Raw genomic sequence first — 25,029 nt, 5'->3', positions numbered from 1 at the left:
ATGGAGATGGTTAAGGCTCCATGATCTATGTACAGATTACAGGGGAGGTGCCAGCCTTAGGAAAGATAAAGATGGGGAAGGCTGCGTGCAAACAACACCCCCGTCGCCACGTTATCCCGCTTGCTACCCTTGACCACTGCCGACGGCGGGGGACTCACCGCCCCGCTCACCGCTCGCCACCACTGTTAGGCTAGCCAACCTCCCAAGCCATCCCTTAAAGCGTGGGAACTTTCAATTTGCGAAAGTTTCAAGTCAAAAAAATTCCAAATCTAGAAAAGTTTCAAGTCATTTAAAGAAGTTTCCATTATATGTTGTACAGTAGTATATGCAATCCCTCGGTTGCATATGCGTGTCTGTTTTAATTATTAAAATATCTACTCAATTAAAACTGTTGAGACCATATTTTCTCACCTCGTTTATCTGGCCTCCTCCTGCTACGCCACAATAACCAAATAGGGGTACCCAGAAATCCAGCATCTGTCCGGTGTTTCTTTTCCATGTAACGGCGGTATGTCTCGGGGAAGAGCTTTGCATCATTTACAAAGAAAACAAATGTTGGTGGATCGACAGCAGCCTACAAATGAACAATAAGTTCCCTTTAGATGCAAACAAATGCATACTAAAGATTTCAAAAGGGAGATCAAAGAGAATGAAGCGAATTTTTTCTATACTGAAACCCCAACTTACATAATTACTAACTAAAACTGTCACTGCACCCAGGAAAAATCATCAAATGCTGGAAAAGCAAAGTATAGAAAGCTTATTTTGGAGTCCAAAAACAAGATAAAGGGGTTACTTTTCAACACTGGTCTTCTCCTGCAATGCCACAATAACCGAGTAGGGGTGCCCGGAAATCCAGCATCTGTCCGGAGTTTCTTTTCAATGTAACGGCAGTATGTCTCAGGGAAGAGCTTTGCATCATTTACAAAGAAAACAAATGTTGTTGGACCGACAGCAGCCTACAAGTGAATAGTAAGTTCCCTTTAGATGCAAAGGGATGCATAATAAAGCTTTATAAGGTTAGTTTCGAAATAAATTTATAAATCTAAAAGCAGTAAAGATTTGGAAGAATCCTTGTTTGAAATCTCTTCTACTAGTCTTCTAGTCAGTTTGAAGATATTGTTATTCCCTCCTGGTTGTATTAACCATATCTATAGGATGATGAGCATGTCCATATCTGTTGTACTAGGAAACTTGTAGATCATTTATAGAACTGAAAATATTTTAAGAGAAGTCCCTTATTTGTAATTGGAAGATTAACAACTCCCTAAAATGCCATTCAAAAAATAATCAAACAGATTAACAACAGAGGCATGCATTTGGAACGGAGTGGTATTTAAGAGATACACAATTTTTTTGGTTGCATATCAGAGATCTAATCATCTTTCGGTGGAAAATAAGGGCCATCCCTACATCTTCAAATACTAAGACATGATTTCAGGATTGCCTTTGATTCTGTTGTATTAACAACAGCCGGGAAATGTAAATTTGATCGGTGCAAACTCAAGCCTGACTTTTTCATCTTATTCTATGAAAGATGGTATCATATACCCGTAAGCTTGTAAAACAAGTTCTATGGCTTCAGAAAGAAGTTAGAAGTAACCTGTGTCGTGTAATAAACACAACATCTTTTGCCACCCCTTGTTCGTGGTGGTGGTTTGAATGCTATAGCTTCTCTCACTACTTGATTAAGAATAGAAGTACCGAGCCTTCTTGACCTTTCCTTTTCAACCAAAGCAGCAGCAGAAATTATCCTGAGGACAATTTGATACAACAATACTATAGAATATCAACACAGGAAAAGATACATAAACTGTAAAGCTAACCATCTTCTACATGGGTTGTGCCAAGCAGATGTTTGGGTCACAGGTAACTACATATAGACATGCACTGCTCAGAATTTTGAGGGGGAAACATAAGCTAATGGATTATCCAAAAGTTTCAAAGTATGCTAAGAAAGCAAGAACGATACAATAACAATGACAAGCTGCAAACAGCCTTGGGTAAAACAAGGAGGATGGCTCTAAGATCAAGCGGACAAAATGCTCTTGACTCAATATTCTATGTCCAGCGTAACCCACTGCACTAGCACTTGGATCCATGTGCCCCTAAGACTTTATAAAACTTCGAGTACGTAGAAGCCATGGAAATGGCTCACGGTTGCAGAAGACAGAACATAACTTAATTGTTTTATATGTTAGGTTAAGCACAAAGTCTAATTAACCATCACCTATTGCATGGCAAAGCGCTAATTCTAATTTATCACAAAGAGCAGAGCTACAAAAGGACAAGAAAACAAGTTCATAGTTCAGCACACACAATGTCATAATTTGAACTTCAACGGTAACAGAAAGTCAACAAGGTATGTGGGTCCAGTATGTCTATGAAAAGAAATGCATAGTCAAGATTTCAGAAGGGAGATAAATGAGAATGAAGCGATTTTTTTTCTATACCGAAACCCATAAGTTAACAATTTACATAATTAATAACTAAAACTGTCACTGAACACAAGAAAAATCGTCAAATGCTGGAAAAGCGAAGTATGGAAAGCTTATTTTGAAGTCCAAAAACAAGATAAACGGGTTACTTTTCAACACTGGTGGCACTTGTTGCAGAACAATAAACAACCGGTGCCCAATCAAGTATGCGAAGCTTCTCTCTTACATCTTGCTCATAATATGTTGTACTCTGATGGTTCTTGTTTGGGATTGTATCCCATTTATTTACAACAATAACACATGCCTTTCCTTCTTTCTCAACCCTTTCTGCAATTTTATAATCCTTGACACCACAAAAATTCACTGTGTTAGAATGAAGATACAAGACAATCATGAAAGAAAAAACTGGCAAAACAATAATTCCATGATTTTTTTTGTGGGTGTAGATGCGCATGTGGTTGTGGCCAAGATACCAGCTCCGTAATGCAGGCCATTGCTTCAATAACAAGGGCAACCACATCAGAGCGGCGGATTGCACGAAATGCATGTTTTACAGAAAGTGATTCCGTTGTGCTGCCAGCAGAAGCAACTGCTGCCCTGCGTCAGGTACCAGCGGTATCAATGAGTTTGTACTGCTGCAGTATATTACAGCATGAGGAAATTAGTGTTTATGACAAGCCATTGGTCTTTGTTAGAGTCAAAATGTTATTTTGTTATAAAGATGAAAGAAGTACATGTAATTTGAAGTAGTTAGGGTGTGTACTGCAGTAATGAAGCAGCTCGAAGAAATATAAAAATTGACAGAAGTATAGGGAACTGTTACGGTCTTGCCGCAACGATCGTATAGGGCATCAGTGAGAAGTCGCTGGCCTGACCTTGGCCAGTTTCTTCCCCGTGGCGAGGTAGTCGATGAGAAGATCATCAAGTGCAGCAAGGGACGCGATGCAGAGAAGGAGATGAGTAAATAGATAAGTATTTCTTTTCTGCCTTCAAACTGATACAATGCCTAGTATATATAGAAATCTATAGTTTGTATCCTAATCCGACTAGAATTTGGTCTCCAAACCGACTCCTAAACAAACTTAAAACAAACTAGGACTCCTATCACTGCCCTTTTCCATTGGTTCTACGGTGATATTTTATACCGTATATGACATCTCTCCCCTCCTTCGGAAAGAGCTCGTCCTCGAGCTGAAATTCTGGATATCTTTGCTTGAAATCAGAAACATCTTCCCACGTTGCGTTGGCGTCTGACAACCCAGCCCAACGGACGAGAACCTGCCACTTGTCACAAGCAAACCTGCTACGCACTACTGATGTTGGAGTCGGCACAACCCGTCCATGAAGTAGTGACGGTAGATTAGGTGTTGCTTTAGGAGATTGTCCACTGAACTTCTTGAGAACTCCCACATGGAAGACAACGTGTATTTTGGCTTTGGCCGGAAGTCGTAGACGATAAGCAACGCCGCCGATGCGCTCCAACACTTGAAAAGGCCCGAAGAAAATCTTGGTGCCAACTTGCCCTTAACAGGTGAAGGTAAAGAAGCTATAGGGCGATGTAAAAGTTTCAGCCACACCCAATCTCCAACACCAAAATTGACCGCGGTATGCTTAGCATCATAATATAGTTTGTAATGTTCCTGAGCTTGTAAAAGTCATTCACGCACATCACGCAAGAATTCATCACGCTCCAATAGAGACTGCTCAACAGCCGGAACACGAGCTTCTCCTTTCTCATATGCATGTAATGCTGGAGGATTACGACCATACACTACTTTGAATGGAGTATCACGAAGTGCCGAGTGATAGGCTGTATTGAAGCAATAGTCTGCCCAAGGAAGCCAACGTAACCACTGTTTGGGGCGATCACCAGTTAAACATTGAAGATACATGATGATTACCTTATTTGCGGCTTTCGATTGACCATCACTCTAAGGATGAAAAGCAGAGCTCATGTGTAGCTAGGTGCCAGACAGACGGAAGAGTTCGGTCCAGAAATTGCTGGTGAAAACAGTATCTCGATCACTGACAATGGACGTCGGTAATCCATGAAGCCGCACAATTTCATCAAAGAAAGCCCGAGAAACTGAATTGGCAGTGTATGGATGTCCTAAAGGAATAAAATGGGCATATTTGGAGAGACGATCCACCACTGTTAAATGATCGACTTATTATTGATGCGTGGCAAGCCCTCAACAAAGTCCATCACAACATCACTCCATATTTGAGTTGGTATGAGCAAAGGCTAAAGAAGACCAGCATGATGGATGTGATATGTTTTATTGCGCTGACAGATAGAACACGGGCGTACAAAATCTTGAACTAAAGCCTTATCACCCGGAATGTAAAAATCAGCACGTAGGCGATGCAGCGTGCGTTGAACACCCTCATGACCTGTGTGTGCGGCTGCAATAAGGCCAGAGACACTTGGTGATGAAGAAGGTACATAAACCCGGTGACCTTTGATGATCAGACCATTACGTAATTCCCAGTCAGGACCTTTGGTGCTAGCTGTAATCTCCTTCTGCAATTTGCATACCTCAGAATTTGACGAATATTCGTGCCGCAGTTCATCCCAGAGAGCGAGGGACGAAACAGATATTGCAGAAATTTGTGCAACCGGTAAGTCAACATCACGTCGAGAGAGGGCATCCACCATGATATTGGTGTTGCCTGGTTTGTACTCAACAACGAAGTCAAAACCCATGAGCTTGCTAATCCACCGATGTTGAGGGATAGTCGACAATCGTTGATCAAGGAGATACTTTAAGGAAAAATGATCCATTCGAACCACAAAGTGACGCCCCCAAAGGTAAGGTCGCCAATGCTTCACGGCCTAAGTGAGGGCAATCAGCTCACGCTCATACGCAGCTAAACCAGCATGGCGAGGTGCCATGGCACGACTGAAGAAGGCCACGGGTCCAGCACCTTGATGAAGTACGGCCCCCATGCTGGAACTTGAAGCGTACATTCAACCACGAAGACTTGATGAAAATCCGACAACTGTAAAACTGGAGCTATAGAGAGAGCCTTCTTGAGCATCAAGAGAGCCTGAATTGCCTCCGAAGACCATGCGAAACCTTCCTTTTTTAGTAATTTTGTTAATGGAGCCGCAATAGTGCCATAATCTTTGATGAAACGCCAATAGTACCTGGCGACGAATTGCTCGTACCGTATGAGGCTCCGGCCATTCTACAACAGCTTGGACCTTCTGACTATCCATGGCGACACCGTCAGCTGATACAACATGACCAAGGTAAGATACCAAGGATACTCCAAAGGAGCATTTGGAGCGCTTTAATACAAGGTGGTGTTGCCGAAGTATGTCCAACACGATGCGGACATGGTGGAGGTGATCGACCCAAGAAGAGATGTAGATCAATATATCATCAAAAAAGACAAGAACAAAACGACGTAAATACTGAGGAAGGATATCGTTCATCAACGCTTGAAATGTGGCTGGCGCATTTGTTAATCCAAACGGCATCACAAGAAACTCATAGTGGTCGTGATGAGTACAGAATGCCGTCTTCTCGATGTTAGCTTCATGCATGCGAACTTGATGATATCCAGAACGAAGGTCTAATTTGGTGAAGAAACGGGCGCCATGGAGCTCATCTAACAGTTCTTCCACTACCGGTATCGGGAACTTGTCTTTAATGGTTATGGCATTGAGGGCACGATAATCGACGCAAAAGCGCCAAGATCCATCATGCTTCTTGACGAGCAGTACCGGTGAGGAGAAGGCCAACGTGCTGAGGCGAATGAACCCATATTGAAGCATCTCAGCACATTGACGTTCCAACTCATCCTTCTGAAGTTGGGGGTATCTGTACGGGCGCACGGCAAGCCTGTAGGTTCTGTAAAGAGATCGGCGAAGGAATCCAGAAGGCGATCCAAAAGAGTAGTGGCGCACTCAGCTGCACATATGGACATTCTTGGCCCCGACAACCCTTGCCATGTAACCGAACGTCCATTGATGCGACAAGACAAGGTGAGCTTATTAAAATCCCGTTGGATTGGACCCAAGGAACGCAACCACTGAGTCCCCAAAATGATGTCGTAGCTTGCCCATGGTAAGGTATAGCAATCGAGCAAAAAAGAGTCTTGATTGATGAGCATGATCAGTCCCCGGCAAACACCTGAACTGCATAGATGGTCACCATTAGCAATTGTGACCCTGAGTCCAGTGCGGACTGGGTGAAGAGAAAGACCCATACGTTCGGCGACATCATCCTGGATGAAGTTATAGGACGACCCAGAGTCTATGAGTGCCACCAGCTCTTGATTGCCAATCTGAATTTTTAGTCGTACTGTATCCGACCCGAAAATACCCGCCACTGCATAAAGGGAGATGTGAGGGGCCTGCTGAAATTCGTCAGTGCTATCATCATAGTCATCGGCTGTGGAATCATCATACTCGATGTAGAAGAGGTGGGCACAATGGTAATCGCGAACGAACTTCTCATCGCAATTAAAACAGAGACCTTGTCTTCAGCGTTCGGCCATCTCAGTTGGTGAAAGACGCCTGACTTCATGGGAGGGAAGGAAGTTAGAACTTCCACTGCTTGGGGCAGGCCCTGTTGATTTTGACAGAGGAGGTCCAGATGTCTGCGCTGGAGACCCGCGTGATGACATATATGAGCGTGTGCCGCTTGAACGTCCTGTGCCACTAGCCTTCTGTTCATATGCACGAGCTAGACTCATGGCGGCCTCCAAATCGGCTGGATCCTGGAGCTCGACATCAGTACGGATCTCATCACGAAGTCCTGACGTGAACAATTGCTTCTCTTGACGTGTCGTCAATGGGTCCGCTCGACTCAGGAGAGCCAAGAATCGACTTTGATAATCTTCCACTGTTCCCAATTTTCAAAGATGTCGGAGTTCCCCCAAAGGATTGCTACGAATGGGGGGCCCAAAACGCGTGTTGCACAGTTGCTTGAATTCAACCCAAGAAGGCTCTCCACGACTGTGTTCCAGGTGATGGTACCAATGGTGGGCATTGCCATCCATGTGATAGGAGGCAAGCCATACCTTGTGATTTTCGTCAGTATTTTGACCACAGAAGAACTGATCACATCTACGGAGCCAAGGGAGCGGGTCCTCCTTTCCGTCATAGTGAGGAAAATTCAATTTGAAAAATCGTGGAACGCTGCCATCCATGGTACAAGTCGGCCCAGGAGAATCATTTGTATCCGGTTTCCTCAGTAAGGGTGCTCGATTTTGCAACAAGGTCCCATCAGCTTGAAGAATGCCCGCACCGTCGAGACGAGGTATGCACGGCGGCAATCCCGTGGGCGCTGTGGACGCTACGGTCCGTGCGAGCCCACCGTCGCCAGATGCTGGTGGAAAGTCAAGCTCGTTATGATCCGAGGCGGTCATGCCAGAGCTACTGGACAGAGCTATGTGTTTCTCTAAGCGAGAAAGTCGATCCATGACCCTTGTTACTGCACGCGTAACGTCGGCGAGGATAGCGTGGTGTTGACGTTGCCCAGACTATTGTTGATGTCGTCAAACCCTGTCTGGAATTCCCGGCGTAGCATGGTTTCCTGTTCTGCCAGCAGTTTCTTGAACAAGTCTTGATCCGCACCGAAGGATTCCATAGTTTGGGATGTGACGGTCCCAGAATCAGTGAATCCTGATACCAAGTTATTACGATCTTGCCGCAACGATCGTATAGGGTATGAGTGAGAAGTCGCCGGCCTGACCTTAGCTGGTTTCTTCCCCGTGGCGAGGTGGTCGACGAGAAGATCGTCAAGTGCAGCAAGGGACGCGATGCAGAGAAGGAGATAAGTAAATAGATAAGTATTTCTTTTCTGCCTTCAAACTGATACAATGCCTAGTATATATAGAAATCTATAGTTTGTATCCTAATCCGACTAGAATTTGGTCTCTAAACCGACTCCTAAATGAACTTAAAACAAACTAGGACTCCTGTCCCTTCCCTTTTCCATTGGTTCTACGGTGATATTTTATACCGTACATGACAGGAACAGACCTGCCATCTTCTGTAGTAAACTCAGTATTGATGGAATCACAGGTTGTCCCGCTAACTGGGCTCACAATAGTTCTATCTTCTCCAACCAAAGCATTTAGAATACTACTTTTACCGACATTTGGTCTTCCAACAATGGCAATAGACGGAGCATTGTTTTTGTCTTCTTCAACTCCATCCAATCCCTGTAAAGACCCATGAATGGACAATGTATCTTCACATATCAAACAAAAAGGAAGAAATATCAGCTATTCTAGAACTACAATTTCTGTACCAAGGTTCTGTAGTCAGAAAGATGGATACGACGAGTGAGGGGTCCCCCCACTCCACAATATTGCTAGCAGGTGTGTCTTTTTTAAAAGTTTTATGGGACTTTAAGCAATGCACAGCACATCGAACAATTCCATTCCTTCACTTACTAAAAGATCTTATATAAAAGAATAGCCTGGCCTTTTTTATTTTGGTGAGAAACCAAACTTGTTTTGCCTTCATAATCAAGAGTCATGTGGCTATTGTCACAATGCCCAATCTTTATTTCAGGACAATCTCATTAAGGTTAATCACTAATGGAAAAGAGCATCAACCATATGCAGTACAACATGTCTGGATAAAGAAAGGAATTTCAGTACCTCGAAATTTCTCAGCTCTGAACACACTAGATCAAGGAGTTCGCCAGTTCCCGTGCCAGTAATAGCAGATATTGGCAGAGGAGAAAACCTAGCAAAAAGCAACGGAAAGATGAGCTAAGTGTCCAATAAATGAACTGAATGTTATGTAATTACAGTGGCGAGACACAGCAAGTTGTATGCTCACCCTAGTGACCAAAAGTCTAATGCTTGCATTTGCCCTTTCCGTGGAGATTCACACTTATTTACAGCGAGTATAACAAACTTGTCAGAGTAGTTGCGCCTTAACCAGTCAGAAATTTCTATATCAGCTGCTACAAGACCAGCCTGAAAGATATTTTGGTACCATTCCGTTAGTATCATAGACAAAGAAACTATATAACAACGATTTTCGGTTAACAATAGCTAAAAACAACATTAGGGAACTATGACTACAATTAACGTCACAAAAACTTTCTCAAGAGGATGAATCAACAAAGACATCAGAAAACAAAGTTTCAGTCATCAGGAGGCTAACAGTAGCATACAAGCTCATTTGATCTTACTAAGAGTTAGGAATATAGTAAGGATATGACAAGAGCGAACCGATCTCAGCTCTGTTGGGAAGACCTCCCGCTGAGGAGGCTCCCGCCGGCTCGAACCCGTGGCGCACACCCTCTTTCTTAAGGAAACGGTGGTAGCCGTCTGCTCCGCCAGAAACTTAACATGTCAATGGATAGCACAAGTCTGCTTTCAAGTCAAAAGTAAAAAAGAAGTCAAAGAAATATAGCATACATTATTGAGCCTAATATATCAGCATCCAAAGTGAAAAAAAATCAATCATCAGTACAGAAATGCATCAGTAATCCAATCGAATGTATGGAGGGAAATTGCATAAACAGGCATATCTGATTTCCGTTTTCTAGATGCCTTAGTTTTCCACCAATATAACAAGTTAATCTAGCAGACGACAATACTGCAGCAATTGTACTTAAAGCTTGATATGGATTAAATATCTAACCGACACATAACAGTTGACAGGATAAGCCCTGCAACTGATCGGTTCATATTACAGTAAATAGTATATTACTACTATTTGAAGCAGGGATGGAGCTAGCAGGGGGTAGGGGGGCCATGGCCCCCTCATGCTTCAAGTACACCTTTATGTACACATGTATTTGCTATGAAAATAAGATAGCAAGTTAATATTTGCCCCCTTACATTGAAATGTGCTACCAGTTGGCCCCTTCCTTATATTATTTCTAGCTCCGTCCCTGATTTGAAGGACCGATTGTAACTAAAGAATCCAGAAAAGGAAGTGATCAATTAAAAATGATAATCTCCTGAACCTGCCTGTCCATCAACGATGAATAGTATGATGGCCGCTTCATCAACAGCGGCCACGCCTTGTTTTTCAATCATTGAGGGCATCCTAGCAATAGCAGATTCTCTAGTGGCAAGAGGAATCCTGTCCGCCACGGTCTCCGTGGCCTCTGCCACTTCGGCTGTCACGAGCAACCCCACCTTGCGCTTTGATGAACTCTTGTGCGATCTCTTTCGGTCCGGAGTCTATCCGATTGACTTCTTTTTGCTTTGATGTGTACTCAAATGCTTCGGTTTTCTTCACACGCTTTGGCTTGTCCCTCGACTGGACAACGTTTGCATCTCTACTACAGTTTGGCTTCTGCGTTTTCAACACTGCAAGCTCGCTTTTCCTCCGAAGATGATCCAACTCAGGCCTTGCGTACTCCTCCATCTTGTTGAAGAGCTCTTGTATGCTCTCCGGTCTTTTACGTGTAAGCTTTCCTACCAAAATTCCTCCTCTGATGCCTTGGATAGCGGCATCGATGATAGTATCCTCGCTCAAGCCCTTCGCCTGGCAGCAAACATGCACAAAACGACGCATACAGTTTTGTAGTGTCTCCACTGGCTGTTGCTTCACTATGAAGAGGTCACCGGCGGTAACCTTCTCTGCCTGATTACCTTGGAAGTTACTATAAAGGGCATTACACAATTGCTCCCATGAGTAGATTGATCCTGGAGGCAAAGCGGAGTACCACGACCTAGCTATCCTTTTAACTACCAACACAAAGGCCTTCGCCAATGTTGAGTCGTCTCCCCCAGCGGATTCAACTACTGCCTCGAAGCTCATAACGAATTCCTTTGGGTCTAACTCTAGTCAAACATCACCACCCTCGGCATCTTGAAGCCCGAAGGCCAGGGCTGGTTCTGCAAGTCGATGGAGAGTGGTGATTCTGGATCGCCTGCTCCTGACCTATGCCGAAGGTCCTGCGTCGGACGCGCTGTGAATGCCGACGAAGGGGTAACCACGTGCCAGGGTTCCTCGCCTGCCCGCTGCAACATGTTAATTTCTTCTTGCATTTTCTCCAGAGTTCTTTTGGCTTCGTCGGCTCGTCGACGATACTCAGCAGCTTTCCGACTTGCAGCCAAGCTATCACGCATACGCTTATGCTGTGCAACTTGCCTCTCCAGCTCTTCAGCTTCTTGCCTTGCCATCCTTTCTTGCTCAGTTTCTTCCTCTTGTTCTTCGTACTCTTTTGAGTTACCGAAGTCACCAAGGTCTTCTATAAGACATCATTTTCCTCTTTCTTCTGCCGAAGCCTTGAAGCGGGCCCGAAGGTTATCTTCTAGCCTTCGTATTGCTGCACTTGCATTTTGCTGGAGGGGTTCTTCTTCACGAGCTTCGTCTATTCTGCATACATACATACATACATACATACATGCATACATACATACATACATACATACATACAACAGTGAACTACGTTGTGCCACTTCTAGTTATTGCAGTCATCTTTGCACCACCCCCAGTTGTGACTAAGAAAATAGTCAATTACGACGGCACAAATAGTTGAGTTATGATCACATGATAAAAAGTATATAATTACGAGGTGCATTGTAGTTCACTGTTACGCTACCTTAGTTACGACTAAGAAAATAGTTAGTTACGACGGCACAGATAGTTGAGTTACGATCACATGAAAAAAAAGTCAGTTACAATCACAACTATACTACTTTTGGGATCGTAACTGGACGTGTGCGCAGAGGTGAACAAGTTACGATCACATAACAAAAAAATGCATAATTACGACTACAAAAAGTACAGAGTTGCGACCATATATATTTATAGTAACTGACATATCTTGTGGATCGCAACTATACTGTTTGTAGATAGTAACTGGGGGATGACGCAATAGTGAACTACAATGCGCCCAGGCACATAATAGATATACAACATACATACATATATATACGTATATACACACACATATGTATACATTGGTTATACCTAAGTCATCATTAATCATCTACTGTAACTTAATTATCCTAATTAAATTAAATGAAATTACCCCTAATCATGATGTAAATTAATATTTAATTATGCTAAATTGTTAATTATTTAATTTCCTAAGCAAATTAATCAAATTACTAATTATCCTAATTTTTTCATTTAAACTAATCAAACATCATTTATATAATTAATTTCCTAATTAACATTAATTATTTACCTAATTTCTTATTTTTCTGGAAAACCTGGTTACTGTGCAAATGGGCTGTATCGGGCTCAAATATACTATTTTCTTTTTTCTTCCTTTTTTCTGGGCCTGCCGAAATGGGCTCGTCTCATTCTTTCTTTTCTCTTCTCTCTCTTACCCCCTCTCTCTCTCGCCCGGTTCCGGGGGCGGCGGCTAGGTGGCGGCGGCCATCGGCGGGGTGGAAAATGGAGAGAGAGGAGGGGCGGCTTATCTCGGGCGCGGGGGCGAGCGGCGGGGCGACGACGTGCGCGACGGGACGGGGCGGCCGACGTGCGCGACGGGACGGGGCGGCCGACGTGCGCGACGCCGGCCACAGGAGCGGCGACGCGACGCGGTTAGTTATCTTTTTTTTTTCCTTTCTTCTTTTGTGAAAATTGAAATCAGGATGTCACAGGATTCCAGTCCGAGGCGGAGTGCGATTCTTGTATCCGACTCGGCTCCGCCGGAATCGCTCGGTGTTATAAATACGCATCGAGGGAGGCTTGATTTTGGCTGAACCAATCCGTTGAATTGAATCGCAGGGCGTTGCGGGAGAGCAAATTAATCCATTGAATTGCGACAGAGGAGACCGACAAGGGTAGAAAGTCGAAGCAGGTTCGACGAGACCATGGCAAGCTCCTCGAGGCTCTGTTCGGATGAGGAGCTGCAGAAGGCTAGGGATGATTTAAAAGAACTCCTCGTCCGAAGCCCAATCCCCGACGAGTTCCGGTCTCCCGGTGATGAAGAGGAGAAGGAGAAGAAGGTCAATATGGGAAAGAAGAAGAAGCTGTACGTGCTGCCGCAGGAGTATGTGGAGATGCTCCTCAACTACAAGTGCAGGCCGCTCCCCAAGCACGAGGCCCTCGCCCAAGCAGAAGAGGAGGACAAGGAGAAGTACAAGGACATCAGGACCTTGGTCACCGTGGCCAATGTCCTTTCGAGGCACTACGACGACATCATACACGACGCCCTGGAGAAGATGAGGCATGACTTCGAGACCAAAGGTTACATCACCTACGAGGCCACTGACGACGAGGAGGCAATGAGGGTGCTACGGCATTTCAGCAGGGTCCCCGAGGACAACAATGAGGGTGCAACGGCATCTCAGCAGGGTCCTCGAGGACGAGGACGCAGGAGGCACCGACCTGGAGTCATGAAGCACACTAGAGGGGTCAAGAAGCTAAACTGAGCTTGTAACAAGTGTTCGAAACAGCTGAAAACCAGGTGATAAAGTTTTTGAAATTTCTCAAACCAGAGGATAGAGGAGGGTAATGAAATAACGTTGTGTTTAAAAATTAAAACTCAACTGCGTTTGTAAGATATGAAGAAGACAAGCATTCTACTGATGCAAAATGTGTCTTTTCCATATTTCGCAAATGCAATAGAGTTAGTGTAAAACTTTTCATATCTTGCAAAATCACCCTTATCCAGACATGCCCCCAAAGGTAAAACATAACCTCCTCTAAATCTGGTAACTTATTTTGAGATTTTTCGAAAACATCATCACCTGTTTCTTCACAAGTTTCAACACTTAGAAAATAGAAATTTATTTTTGTCTTTTATGCCTTTGTACCGTGCCCTATGGTCTTGTATTCGAAGACACTATCAGTTAGCTTGGATTTGTCAAGAGTATAAAGCTTAGTCTTTTTCTCCGTACTAGTGTAATTCTTGAGAATTTGCACCTATCTGAATTATGTGTTCCATGGGTTATAATTGCAACAAACCATGTCTTAGTAGCGCTATTCTTGAGATTATGCTGTTCTAGTGGGATTTGGGGGTCGGTTGATATCTTCCTTGGTTTTTTACATAGTTTATGGGTAATTAGTGTTCCTGACTTAGAGTGGTAGAAGTTTACCATGGGAAAAGATCAGATCTTGATTAATGTTAACTGGAAAAACGAGCCATGTTTGTTCTGATTTTGTTTGGGTACTTCGATTTGCTTTACCTGGTACATTTGGTTCCGGGCACTGGTTAAGAGCAAGTCCAAGTTACTATGCAATATATGATTGAAGAGTCTCTCACCAGATTCATGTTGTGTTGTTTTTATACCATAGAGAATGAGGTGTCATTGAGGATGAAAAACCAAAGTTAAGGTGAGATTGAGGTGTTGCGCACCCGCAGCACGAGGGGAATTGAGAAACTAAGTTGAAATGTGTCTTAGTTTTTTTTGTGATGAGTGATTGGAATAGAGATCCTTTGTGCCATGTTGGGGAGTTTCTGGTTGTATCTTTTAATTTGCTCCAAGGGTTTCTCTTTTTCCGATCATTTATTGAGGATAGACTAAAATGTGCCATATAAGTTGGGTATAGCCTTATATGAGGGAAAAGGCTCCCCACTGGAATTGGATCTTTTTTAGACCACATAAAAATTGGAAGTTGAACCTCATATAGACGGAAGCTCTGACTCTGCCCCTTTCTTAATCTTATATTTTTATGCATTACGAATTGTCTAAACATCAATAGGTACACAACAATTCCTTCTTTTCCTTTATATAAATGATCTCATTTCTTTTATTGCCCAAAATAATCTTCATGTGAAAGTTGTTTGACCAACAAAGAATTGATATTACAGCTTGGGACGTCAAGGTTATCTCATACAGTGCACATTGTCTTTATTGGTCAGAACTCAGAATTCCTACCCATCAACTCTAATCCCCACCCCTTTAGTCTCTCTAACCTAGTAATCCTGTCTTGTCAATTGATGACACCTTATTAGTACAGGCTAGGTGTTTGAGAAAATGTGGCATGAAAAACTGGTCAGGTAGTTTATTCGAACTTAGCTTCTTGTGCTGTTTTTTCCATAAGGTTTGTTTGAAAATCGATAACTTAATGAAAACATCTCTGTATTTTTTTTTCATTAACCATGGTTTATTCAACATAGAGGCGAAGTTGTTTCTCGGGGTGTTATTAAGCATAACTAACGTTGGGGCTTCTACATGCGTGCTGATCAGCATACTAGGAAACTTAAGTTGGATGATAGTATTTGCAGAAACATGTGGTAGACTGGCAGAGATTTCCTGTTTGCCCCACTAGGAAAGGCAATAGACCTATATACTTTTTGTCGAGGGTCAGAATTCGACAATACACTTGTATACAAATAGGGTACCTTCGATATCAGGAGCCAAGCACGAAGACAATAGCACAAGTGACATATACAGGTTCGTGCTCCCGGAATCCAAAAAAGAAAGTGATGAATTAAAAATGATAATCTCCTAAACCTGCCTGACCATCAATGATGAATAGTATGATGACCGCTTCATCAACAGCGGCCACGGCTTGTTTTTCAATCATTGAGGGCATCCTAGCAATAGCAGGTTCTCTAGTGGCAAGAGGAATCACGTCCATACCAACAGCAGTGGTGATAGCAAGTTCTTCCATCACACCCGCTTGAGGCCTTGATAGAGTAATCACTCCTCCAGTGTCAATAACCATAAATTCTTGATCACCCGAATAAGATAGTCCATATAGGCGATCTCTTGTCACACCAGGTTCATCGACAACTATAGCCATGTTGCCCTACAAGACACCATATGTAATTTACTGAAGAAACATTAGCATTCAGATCAGAAAATTACATGCTAATCAACGTTGCAGATACTGCACCGAAGTTGTTTGTATTTGTAAATGACATACCCCAACAAGACGATTGAACAGCGCAGATTTACCGACATTTGGCTTTCCAATAATCGCCACCTTTGGAAGAAGATTATCTGGGATCTGAATGGCGCATTAGGCAGTATATCAAATAACTTATTTTCCACATTTAGGTGTTTGATATTTACTAGAACACGAAGGTATACTAAGGGTCTGTTTGTTTCAGCTAGAGATTCTGAAAAGCAGCTTATAGAAGCTAGATTGTGAAAAGCTGGATTGTAAAAAAGCTGGATTGTGAAAAGCTTTTAGATTATAGATTTGGATAGTTTAGTAAAATGGACTTTCACAATCTATCAAAAGCTGAGAAAACCAGCTTCTCAGATTACCACAATCCAACCAGCAGATTTTAAAAAGCTATAACCAAACAGACCCTAAGATGTTTAGACGCTGATGTCTTATCCCTGCTAGTTTTTCTTTTATCCCAAACGTCATCATCTGAAATGCAATTAGTATGTGAATTGCTGAAAAATGAATTGGTGGTGCAAATACACCAATGGCGACCACTCGGCACGGTCTAAATTCAAACTACTCTCCATGAGCGGGAAGGAATCGAAAGGGGCAACCAGATGGAGACCACTCACCGATGTGGAGCTCGCGGGCGAGGCGCTTGGCGAGGTCGGCAGCGGCACCCCGCGCCTCCTCCTCCATGGCATCCACGTCCATCTCACCCTCCTCGTCACCACCGTATTCGTACTCCTCCTTGTCATCATTGAACTGGTACTCAGTGGATCCTTTCTGAGCGACAGCGCGGAGTCCGGCGAGGCGGCGGGTGTGGGTAACGAGAGGAGGAGAGGGCGAGGTGCCAACGCGGCGGCTGCCGGGGCCTTGAGGGGGAGGGGGAGGAGGCAGGGAGGTGGGTTTAAGGTCTTGGCGGGGTGGGGAGGCAGCAGCTGAGGAGGAAGGGGAGGGCGCCATCGCCGACGGGGAGCAGAGTAGCGTGGGAGCTGGAGGCGGAACGGGGATAAGGAGGGAGGGAAGACGATGAGTGGGTGCCGTTATTAACGGAACTGGTAGGGCGTTAGGCTGGCAAGTGGGGCCACCTGTCAGTGTAGAGTGAAGTCATGGGAGTGTGGGTTGGGTCGTTGGATTTTAATCTGTCGTCGGTATAAAAGTTGAACCTTTTATTTCATGTCAAGTATCCCTTTTAGCTCCATTGGCTAGGTAGAACATGGCGTTTGCATGTCTTGTAACGTACCATGATGGCTTCAACTGGATTTCTAGTATCTCTTACCTCGGGTGTGCACAGAGGTGGTCTAGTTGTGATCACAGTTACGACTAAAAAAATAGTTAGTTACGACAGTACAGATAGTTGAATTACAATCACATGACAAAAAAGTCAGTATTGATAGCAACTATATTGTTTTTTATCGTAACTAGGGGTGTGCGCAGAGATGACCTAGTTGCGATCACACGACAAAAAAGCGTATAGTTACGATTAGATAAGGTATCCAGTTAAGACCATATATGTTTGTAGTAACTGACTTATTTTGTGAGTCGTAACTATACTGTTTTTTATCGTAACTGCGGTGTGGCGCAACAGTGAACTACAGTACGATAGATATACAGTATATACACACACACGATAGTGCTATTCTACATCCAACCCTTTCTAGCCCACCTCACCAACAGCAGGTCGTCGGCCCAGCTCCCAGCGCATGCTCCCGTGCATGCTTTCCCACATGCGCCATGTGCCCCCACTCGCCCCGCGCCCCCAAGCTCACACCTGCTGGCCCGCGTGCGCCATGTGTCCCCAACGGATCATGCCTGGATCCCCTGCGTCCCCACCCCCACACGCAACTACTAATCCATTGAGGCTACTGAGAACTACTGAAACAACTACTGAAAAAAACTACTGACATTACTGAACAAACTATTGATACTACTAATACAAACTACTGACACAAACTATTAAATAGGATTAAGTATGACTTTGAACTACTGATACTACTGGTCAAACTATTGATACTACTGGCAACTACTGACATTACTAAATAAACTATTAATTAAAACTACTGACACTAATGAATAAAACTACTGATACTATTGGCAATCACTAACAATTACTGACACACTATTGAACAATTTTAGTGTGACTTAGAACTACTGACGACTACTGACGGTACTGAATAATTTTTCTATGGCTGGAAACTACTGAACAGTTACTGACATAACTACTGAAGCATCCGACCCATAGTAACAAGCATCCAATTTATAGTAAATTTTAACATTTCTACTTAAAAGCATCCAATCTATAGTAAAAAACATCTGACCTATAGTAAAAAAACATTCAACATATAGTAAATTTTTACACTTGACACGTGGCGCGTGGACACAGGAGCAAGCGGAAGCCCAGGGACGTGTGGCGCACTCGGAGCGAGAGGGCACAAGGGTGCGGGGCGAGCAGGCGCAAGGGCGAGCGGGCTTGGGGACACACGGTGCGTGGGAGTAGGGGCGAGCGGGGCAGGGCACGCGGGCGCATGGACACGTGGCACGTGAGGCTTGGAGTTGGGTCAGCTAGGGAGGCTGTGTTGAGCCTAGGTGTAACATATATTCTACATCTATGGTGTCCAATATATATATATATATATATATGAAAACTAGTTTATATTTCTATGTACATACTCCTTTCTGACATCTATTAGAGAAGGAGTATAACACCTAGAGTAAAAAAAGACTTCTTATATATTATATATATATAAGACCATCTCCAACAGCTACCTCAAATTTCCATCCTCAAAATACTATTACAGTATCCCTTATCACTATTACAGCATCCCCTATCCATAATGCTGTAGCAGTACTGTATCACTGGATACGGACTCTGTTGGAGACGAATTTCCAGTGCTACAGTACACCGCAAAGTACTGTAGCACTGGAATTTTCAGATTTGCAGATCCTGTTGGAGATGGCCTAATATGCACTTCTTACTTACGTACTTAGGTGAACTTATCCTCTTCAAGCATGCAATAAATAGAACGATACCTTGAACTAAATGGTACAGGAGATTGTTGGAAGAGCCGCTACACCACGACAAAAGTCATGAAAAACGCCATATCGTATAGCCAACAATACTAGCTGGATATTTGGTATCAAATAAAACTTGCAGGTGGGTGACTAAAAAAAATAGTTACATTCGGTTTCATACAAACCCACATAATTTTTAGAAATATTAGCACAACTTGTAGACACATGCACACACTTACAACACCACCCACGCGTACTCAAACAACGTATATTGAATATCGGAGATGCAGAGCTTTGAAGATTGACAAGTCATCACTATAACGTTGTCAACGCGCGCCTCACTATCGATGAGAACGTTGCCTACCACTAAAACTCACCTACCACGTATGTTTCGCTGTCGATATGAATGTTGTCTATCACTAAAAACTCACCTACCATATACACCTCGCGGTCGATGTGAATGTTGTCTATCACTAAAAGAATTTTTCGTATTAATGAGATACACAGCTAGCAAACATAAAGTTTAATTCCTGGTAGGTAGTGAGTAAACCACCTTCGCTGATCTCCCAAGCTAAGCTTGTTCTCCCGAACCTCGTAGTTGTAGATGGATTTTTGTAATTTAAAAAATAAGAAAATGAATAGTATGCAAAAGGTAATCGAAAAGAATATCCACAAACAAAGGAAGCTCTTCACAACATCATCATAGATAAAAATAAAACTACAATGTTTCACAACATCATCATATACTATATCTTAACACGGAAGGATCTCCGGCCCTCTCCACATTTTCACCGATGTAATTGTCGTCTTGTGGCAACGTGTGGCCACCGATCGCACCGTTCCACTGGTCACTAAGAACAAAATCAACAACAGGAGAGTCCCGCAAGCACCGTCGTCGATCGTGAGAGAGAGAGAGAGAGAGAAAATGGCACCACCTCCTCGCCTGCTGCATCTCCTCACAATCCACACCACCGTCATCGCGCCCTCCGCTCCCCGTGGTCGCAGACGCCGCTGTTGGTGCTTCCAGCAGCTCCGCCGTCGACGGTCGGTGACGAGGACGGCACCAATCGAAGGAAGAGAGGCGAGGGAAGACGGCCACAACTCGGACAGGAGAGAGGGGTTGGCGCCGCCATGGCCAAGGCTCCGCCGTCAACCGTCGGTGAGGAGGCTAGCACCAATTGAAGGAAGGGAGGCTGTAGGATCAAGAAGACTGACTAGAGGGGGGTGAATAGGCGGTTCTAACATTTCTAGCAAGATATAACCGATAAAGATGCGGAATTAAAATGACTGATTACAACACATATAAAACCCCAAAGTTTATGTCTCGACAAAGTGATCAATTCTATGTCTATATTAAAATTTGTAACCTAAGGTGACATGTAAGCAATTATAATTCTAAGAATCTAAATTGCATAATGTAAATAAACTTAAGTAGACAAACCACTAAGTAGACACCGAATTTTTTACCGTGGTCTCGAAGATTTGCCGGTCTCCCCTAATCCACGTTGAGGTGAGTTCAAACCTTTAATCGCTCCTCTATCAAGTATGCAATTCTCACAACGAGCAACTTGATCTTGAGCCGGATTAATCCAATGAATCACTTACTACCTTGATTTCACTAGAGTTGCACTCTACCACTCTGGTAAGGCGTGCACAAAGCCTCTCACAATCACACCGGACCTTATCACAAGCTTCTTTGAGAAGATCATCGGATCACAACACCACTGAACCATCTAAGTGTTGGTAAACACCAAGAGTAATAAGCCAAGACAAACTCGACTCTCACCAAATGCCTAAAGCTCAATCTCTAATGCAAATGCACTTGATTATTGCCTCACAACATTTTCTATGTGTAACACATGCACAAATATGTGTGAAGGACTTCACTTTGCTCAAGGATGCTCAATGGGGGTAGGAGTCCTTCAAATCACTGGACAAGAGATATATATAGGACACTCCATCAAAACTAGCCATTATACCCGAGCTGATCTCTCTGCGTATCTAGCGGTCATATTGCAGTACAACTGGCGGTAAGACCGCCACTAGACCAACGACTCTAAAACTAACCGTTATGAGAAACCAAGTCGTAATGTGCATTGGTTTTCTTGTGATGAGTGATTGATATTGTCATTTATTTGGTTTGATGATCTTCGGTTTTGCATGAGCTTTGATGTGATTTGAATTAATTTGAGATTTTATTTGAGCATATTGATTATGGACTAATTGGAATTGGAGTTGGAGATATGTGTTTGCTTGTCTCATGGTGTGCAGTTGATGGATGCAACTTGGCGGTCGACGGCGGGATGATCAGGGCCAAGCGGAGTGCTTGGTGCTAGACGATCAAGGAGGCCGGACGGAGTCAAGGGTGATCCTAGCTGAACACATGGAGGTCAAGCAAAGCATTGAAGGCGGAAAGAGACGGCGTGTTGATAAAGTCAAACGAAGGGGATGCCAGTGCAAGTGACAAGGTAGCTCGAGGGATTGGGAGCGGGAGATACTTGCCGGTGGTCAGAATCTTATGACGAAGTATACGCATCGACATCGAAGCGCTTGCTTAAGGTGTAAGCAAGGCGGTGAGTCACGCTTTGAGAAGCGTGCAGGCGGTTTCACGGTTTGGCCTCAAAATCGTGGGAGAACTGAAGGAGTATGTGGCACCATCGCGAAGCTTGCGTCGAGGCAAAGCTAAGTCGTGAAAGCGTCACGGCCGTCCGATGAATGGAGAAGAAAATGAACCAAAACGTCCTTGGTGGTAGGTAGGAGTACACTACAAGAGAAGGATATTTTGGGAAAAAGCTAGAAAATTTAAGGGCCAAGTTTCCTAGGCCTATAAATAGAGGGGTAGGGCTAGAGAGAGCTTTGAACCAGTCACTTGAGCCCCCTTGTGCAACTCATTTGAGAGCCTTAGAGCTAGATTTTTAGAGGAGAGAAGGATGAGTGCTTAGCCTATGTAATAGGTGAGAGTTTTGAGAGATAAATCTTTATAATCCACTAAAATAGGGTTGATCTCTTTGAGTAATTAAGTTTATATTTTTGCATATGCTTGAATTCCCCTCCTTCTAGTTTTCCCCTATTGGTTCCCTTGCAAGTTTGTAAGTTTTTCGATTTTCGGTTTTGATTTTCGTTTTGGTTTTTGGGCTGAAATTTCAGCACCTTGTGAGATCATTCTTCTTGTTGCCAGAGACATAAAAACTCACATATGAGTGTATACTCATGGGTCTTAAGTACTCTTGCCTCTAGATCATCAACTTGGAGAGGTTTCTTGCCGGTGATCTTTTTCTTTGAGCTGCAATATTTTACCTTTGCAGTGTTGTTTTTCTTGATGCTAGTGGCTTAAATACTCACATACTCATGTATTTGAGCGGGTCTTCAGTCCCCTTGCTACTAGACTATCATCTTGGAGGATAACCTTGTCCGATGTCCATCTTATCTAGTTTCTTTGGAAGTTACGAGTTTTTTGCACAAAGACACATGAAATGATCCTGAATGGAACCTATGGTTCATATTCCATCCGTGAAGTCATGTTGCCATGGAAGTAGTCTTCTTGATTTGTCTCTCTAATTGTTTTTGCTTCCGCTTGAGCGTTTTGAGGTGCGTTGGGTGAGAAATAGGAAAAGGCCATCTATTTCGAAAGAAATTTGTTGAGGCGCCTATTCACCCCCCCCCTCTAGTCGCCATTCTCGTTCCTACACGTTACAACCTTTTCATGGCTCCGACAGTCAGACCGGCCATCTTGGCAGTCAGACCACCACCTGGATGGTCAAACCGCCACCCTCTCCAGGAAAACAGAGCTTCTCTGCAAACTCCAGCGGTCAGACCAGCCACCTTGGAGGTTAGACCGCCACCCGTTCTAGAGAGATGAAAGTTTTCTGCAAGCCCCAGCGGTCAGACCGACCACCTTGGCGATCAGTCCGCCAACCTCTCTAGGAGAACGAAGATTCTGTGTCAGCTCTAGCGGTTAGACCAGCTATCTTAGTGGTTGGACCATCACTCTTAGATCAACACAGCTGACACTCAGAGAAACAACGATAACTTTTGAATCCGATATCCGATTTAGGTGGTCTTAGACTCTACGAAAAGCTTATTCAGAGGGCTACACATCCCAACTTATTGCTTGATCTCAAACATATTGGATCAAACCTAAAACATATCCAAAGATCCACCACAATGAAAACTGTATGAACCTTAATCTTTTGCAAAACAAATTTGCAACCTAAAGGTTCCATGCGATCAAGGGTTAAAGCATTCACTATGACAACTTGTAAAACACTTTGAAAACTTAGTGACATACCACACGGAGTTGGAACATGGACTTGAGCTATTTGCAGAACACATTTGCAAACTATAGCATTTGACAAAAGAGAGTATGCACAAGCAAGATTGAGCGTATCAACACATGGTAAAAACTCAAACAACCGTCTAGATCCCTCTTAATAATACAGCATTTATCTTATCAATTAGATTATTTCTCTTCTCTAATCACCATTGACCGGTAAAACAAAATACCCTACATTTTATACATTTTTCTTGAGCTAGCCATCTCGTTAGACTTGATGAATACATCATCTGAGTCCTGATGCTTCTTCTACATCAACTTTTCACTTGAGCTTGATGACGATGTTTATCCTCGCTTCCTATCTCGATCCTCTCTTGATTTTCTGAAAGCTTAACGAAGTTCACTTGATTGTTTCCCATGCACTAAGCATGGAAGATTTTTTTCACATTATCTTCATCCGGTTCACCACTGAGGTATAAATCGTAAGTATCAAGTGCTCAAGTTATCCACTAAACTTGTCTTGCTCTTGCTCTTCCAACTCAGCACATTGAATATCTCAATTCATTATTTGCCTTCATATGGAATCTAATCTCAATTTACTCTCAAGCACATAGCACATGTGTTAGTTCATAAAACTTAATTCATAATTCCATACCTTTAGTTACTTAATCTTCACAAGTAACTTTGGTATTCACACTTATTGTCAATATTCTTAAGACCAACACCAAACTCCGAGATCTTTTCCTCTCTAGCTTCTTCTTCATCACATGATCATCACTTATAGCTCAATGACCTCGATGCATATCAATTGATCTTATGACATTCTTCAATGAATCCATGTTCAATCCTCTATGTATCACTTATGAAAATAACCTACTAACAATTCTCAACTTAATTATTAATCCATAAACATTATCATTAATTACTAAAACCATACTTAGAGGCTAGATGCACCTTTAGAGGTGAGGGACGGCGGCCGTGACTCGGACTGGAGCAGCACCGGACAGCCGCCGCCGCACGCCTCCGCACCACCTGCGGTGCCACCAACAACGGGCGCGCCATCCTCGATGACTATGTGCTCTACTACGACGGCCCTTCCTCTCTGCTCTCGAAGCCCCGCCCGTGCCACCGATACATGGCCCCTCCTCTCTTCTCTAAGCGACCCATCCACGCCACGGGTCGCCGTAGAAGGAAATTGGGTTTTTCGAGGAGGGGTTGTGAAGCAGCCACTGGTCACTGACTGTGTCGCCTGCTTCGCCGCCGGCACCGCACGCCTCCAGTGGCTTCTGAGAATTGGGCGAGCACCCATCAATGTTCCCCGCTGCCACCTTCAGGCACTGCGGGCAGCCGCCCTCCCCAACCATCTCCACGCACTACGCCACCACGTACACACCGTCGCTTGTGGCCGCTGCGGTGAGCCCCGGGGCACGAGGCTTGGCGGCCATGAGGTCACCCACCAGCGCCCGTGCCGTGTTGGCAAAGCCGCGGCCAGGCACAACGGAGCTGTTGCAGACCTGCGTGTTGCCTGGGAGCGCGACCTTCTTTGACCAGGCCACGAGCGTGAC

General features: G+C 43.8%; 1 protein-coding gene and 1 pseudogene across 1 annotated transcript; one reads left to right on the top strand and one right to left on the bottom strand.

Moving 5' to 3' along the window:
- Positions 1-369: 369 nt before the first annotated feature.
- Positions 370-24,828, bottom strand: LOC133886498 (uncharacterized; annotated as a pseudogene).
- LOC133886963 (uncharacterized) lies at positions 12,791-14,434 on the top strand. The gene is made up of 2 exons (XM_062326876.1): positions 12,791-12,929; positions 13,117-14,434. The coding sequence occupies exon 2, from the start codon at positions 13,203-13,205 to the stop codon at positions 13,761-13,763; it is 561 nt and encodes a 186-aa protein (XP_062182860.1). The 5' UTR covers positions 12,791-12,929; positions 13,117-13,202; the 3' UTR covers positions 13,764-14,434.
- Positions 24,829-25,029: the final 201 nt, after the last annotated feature.

This window comes from Phragmites australis, chromosome 12 (genome assembly GCF_958298935.1).
Source record: "Phragmites australis chromosome 12, lpPhrAust1.1, whole genome shotgun sequence".
Taxonomy (NCBI): domain Eukaryota; kingdom Viridiplantae; phylum Streptophyta; class Magnoliopsida; order Poales; family Poaceae; genus Phragmites; species Phragmites australis.
The sequence above is the reverse complement of the archived record's forward strand: the minus strand, read 5'-3'. Positions and strand labels throughout refer to the sequence as shown.

Coding starts and splice junctions, on each gene's coding strand:
- LOC133886963 (XM_062326876.1), top strand. CDS start 13,203: ATGGCAAGCTCCTCGAGGCTCTGTTCGGATGAGGAGCTGCAGAAGGCT.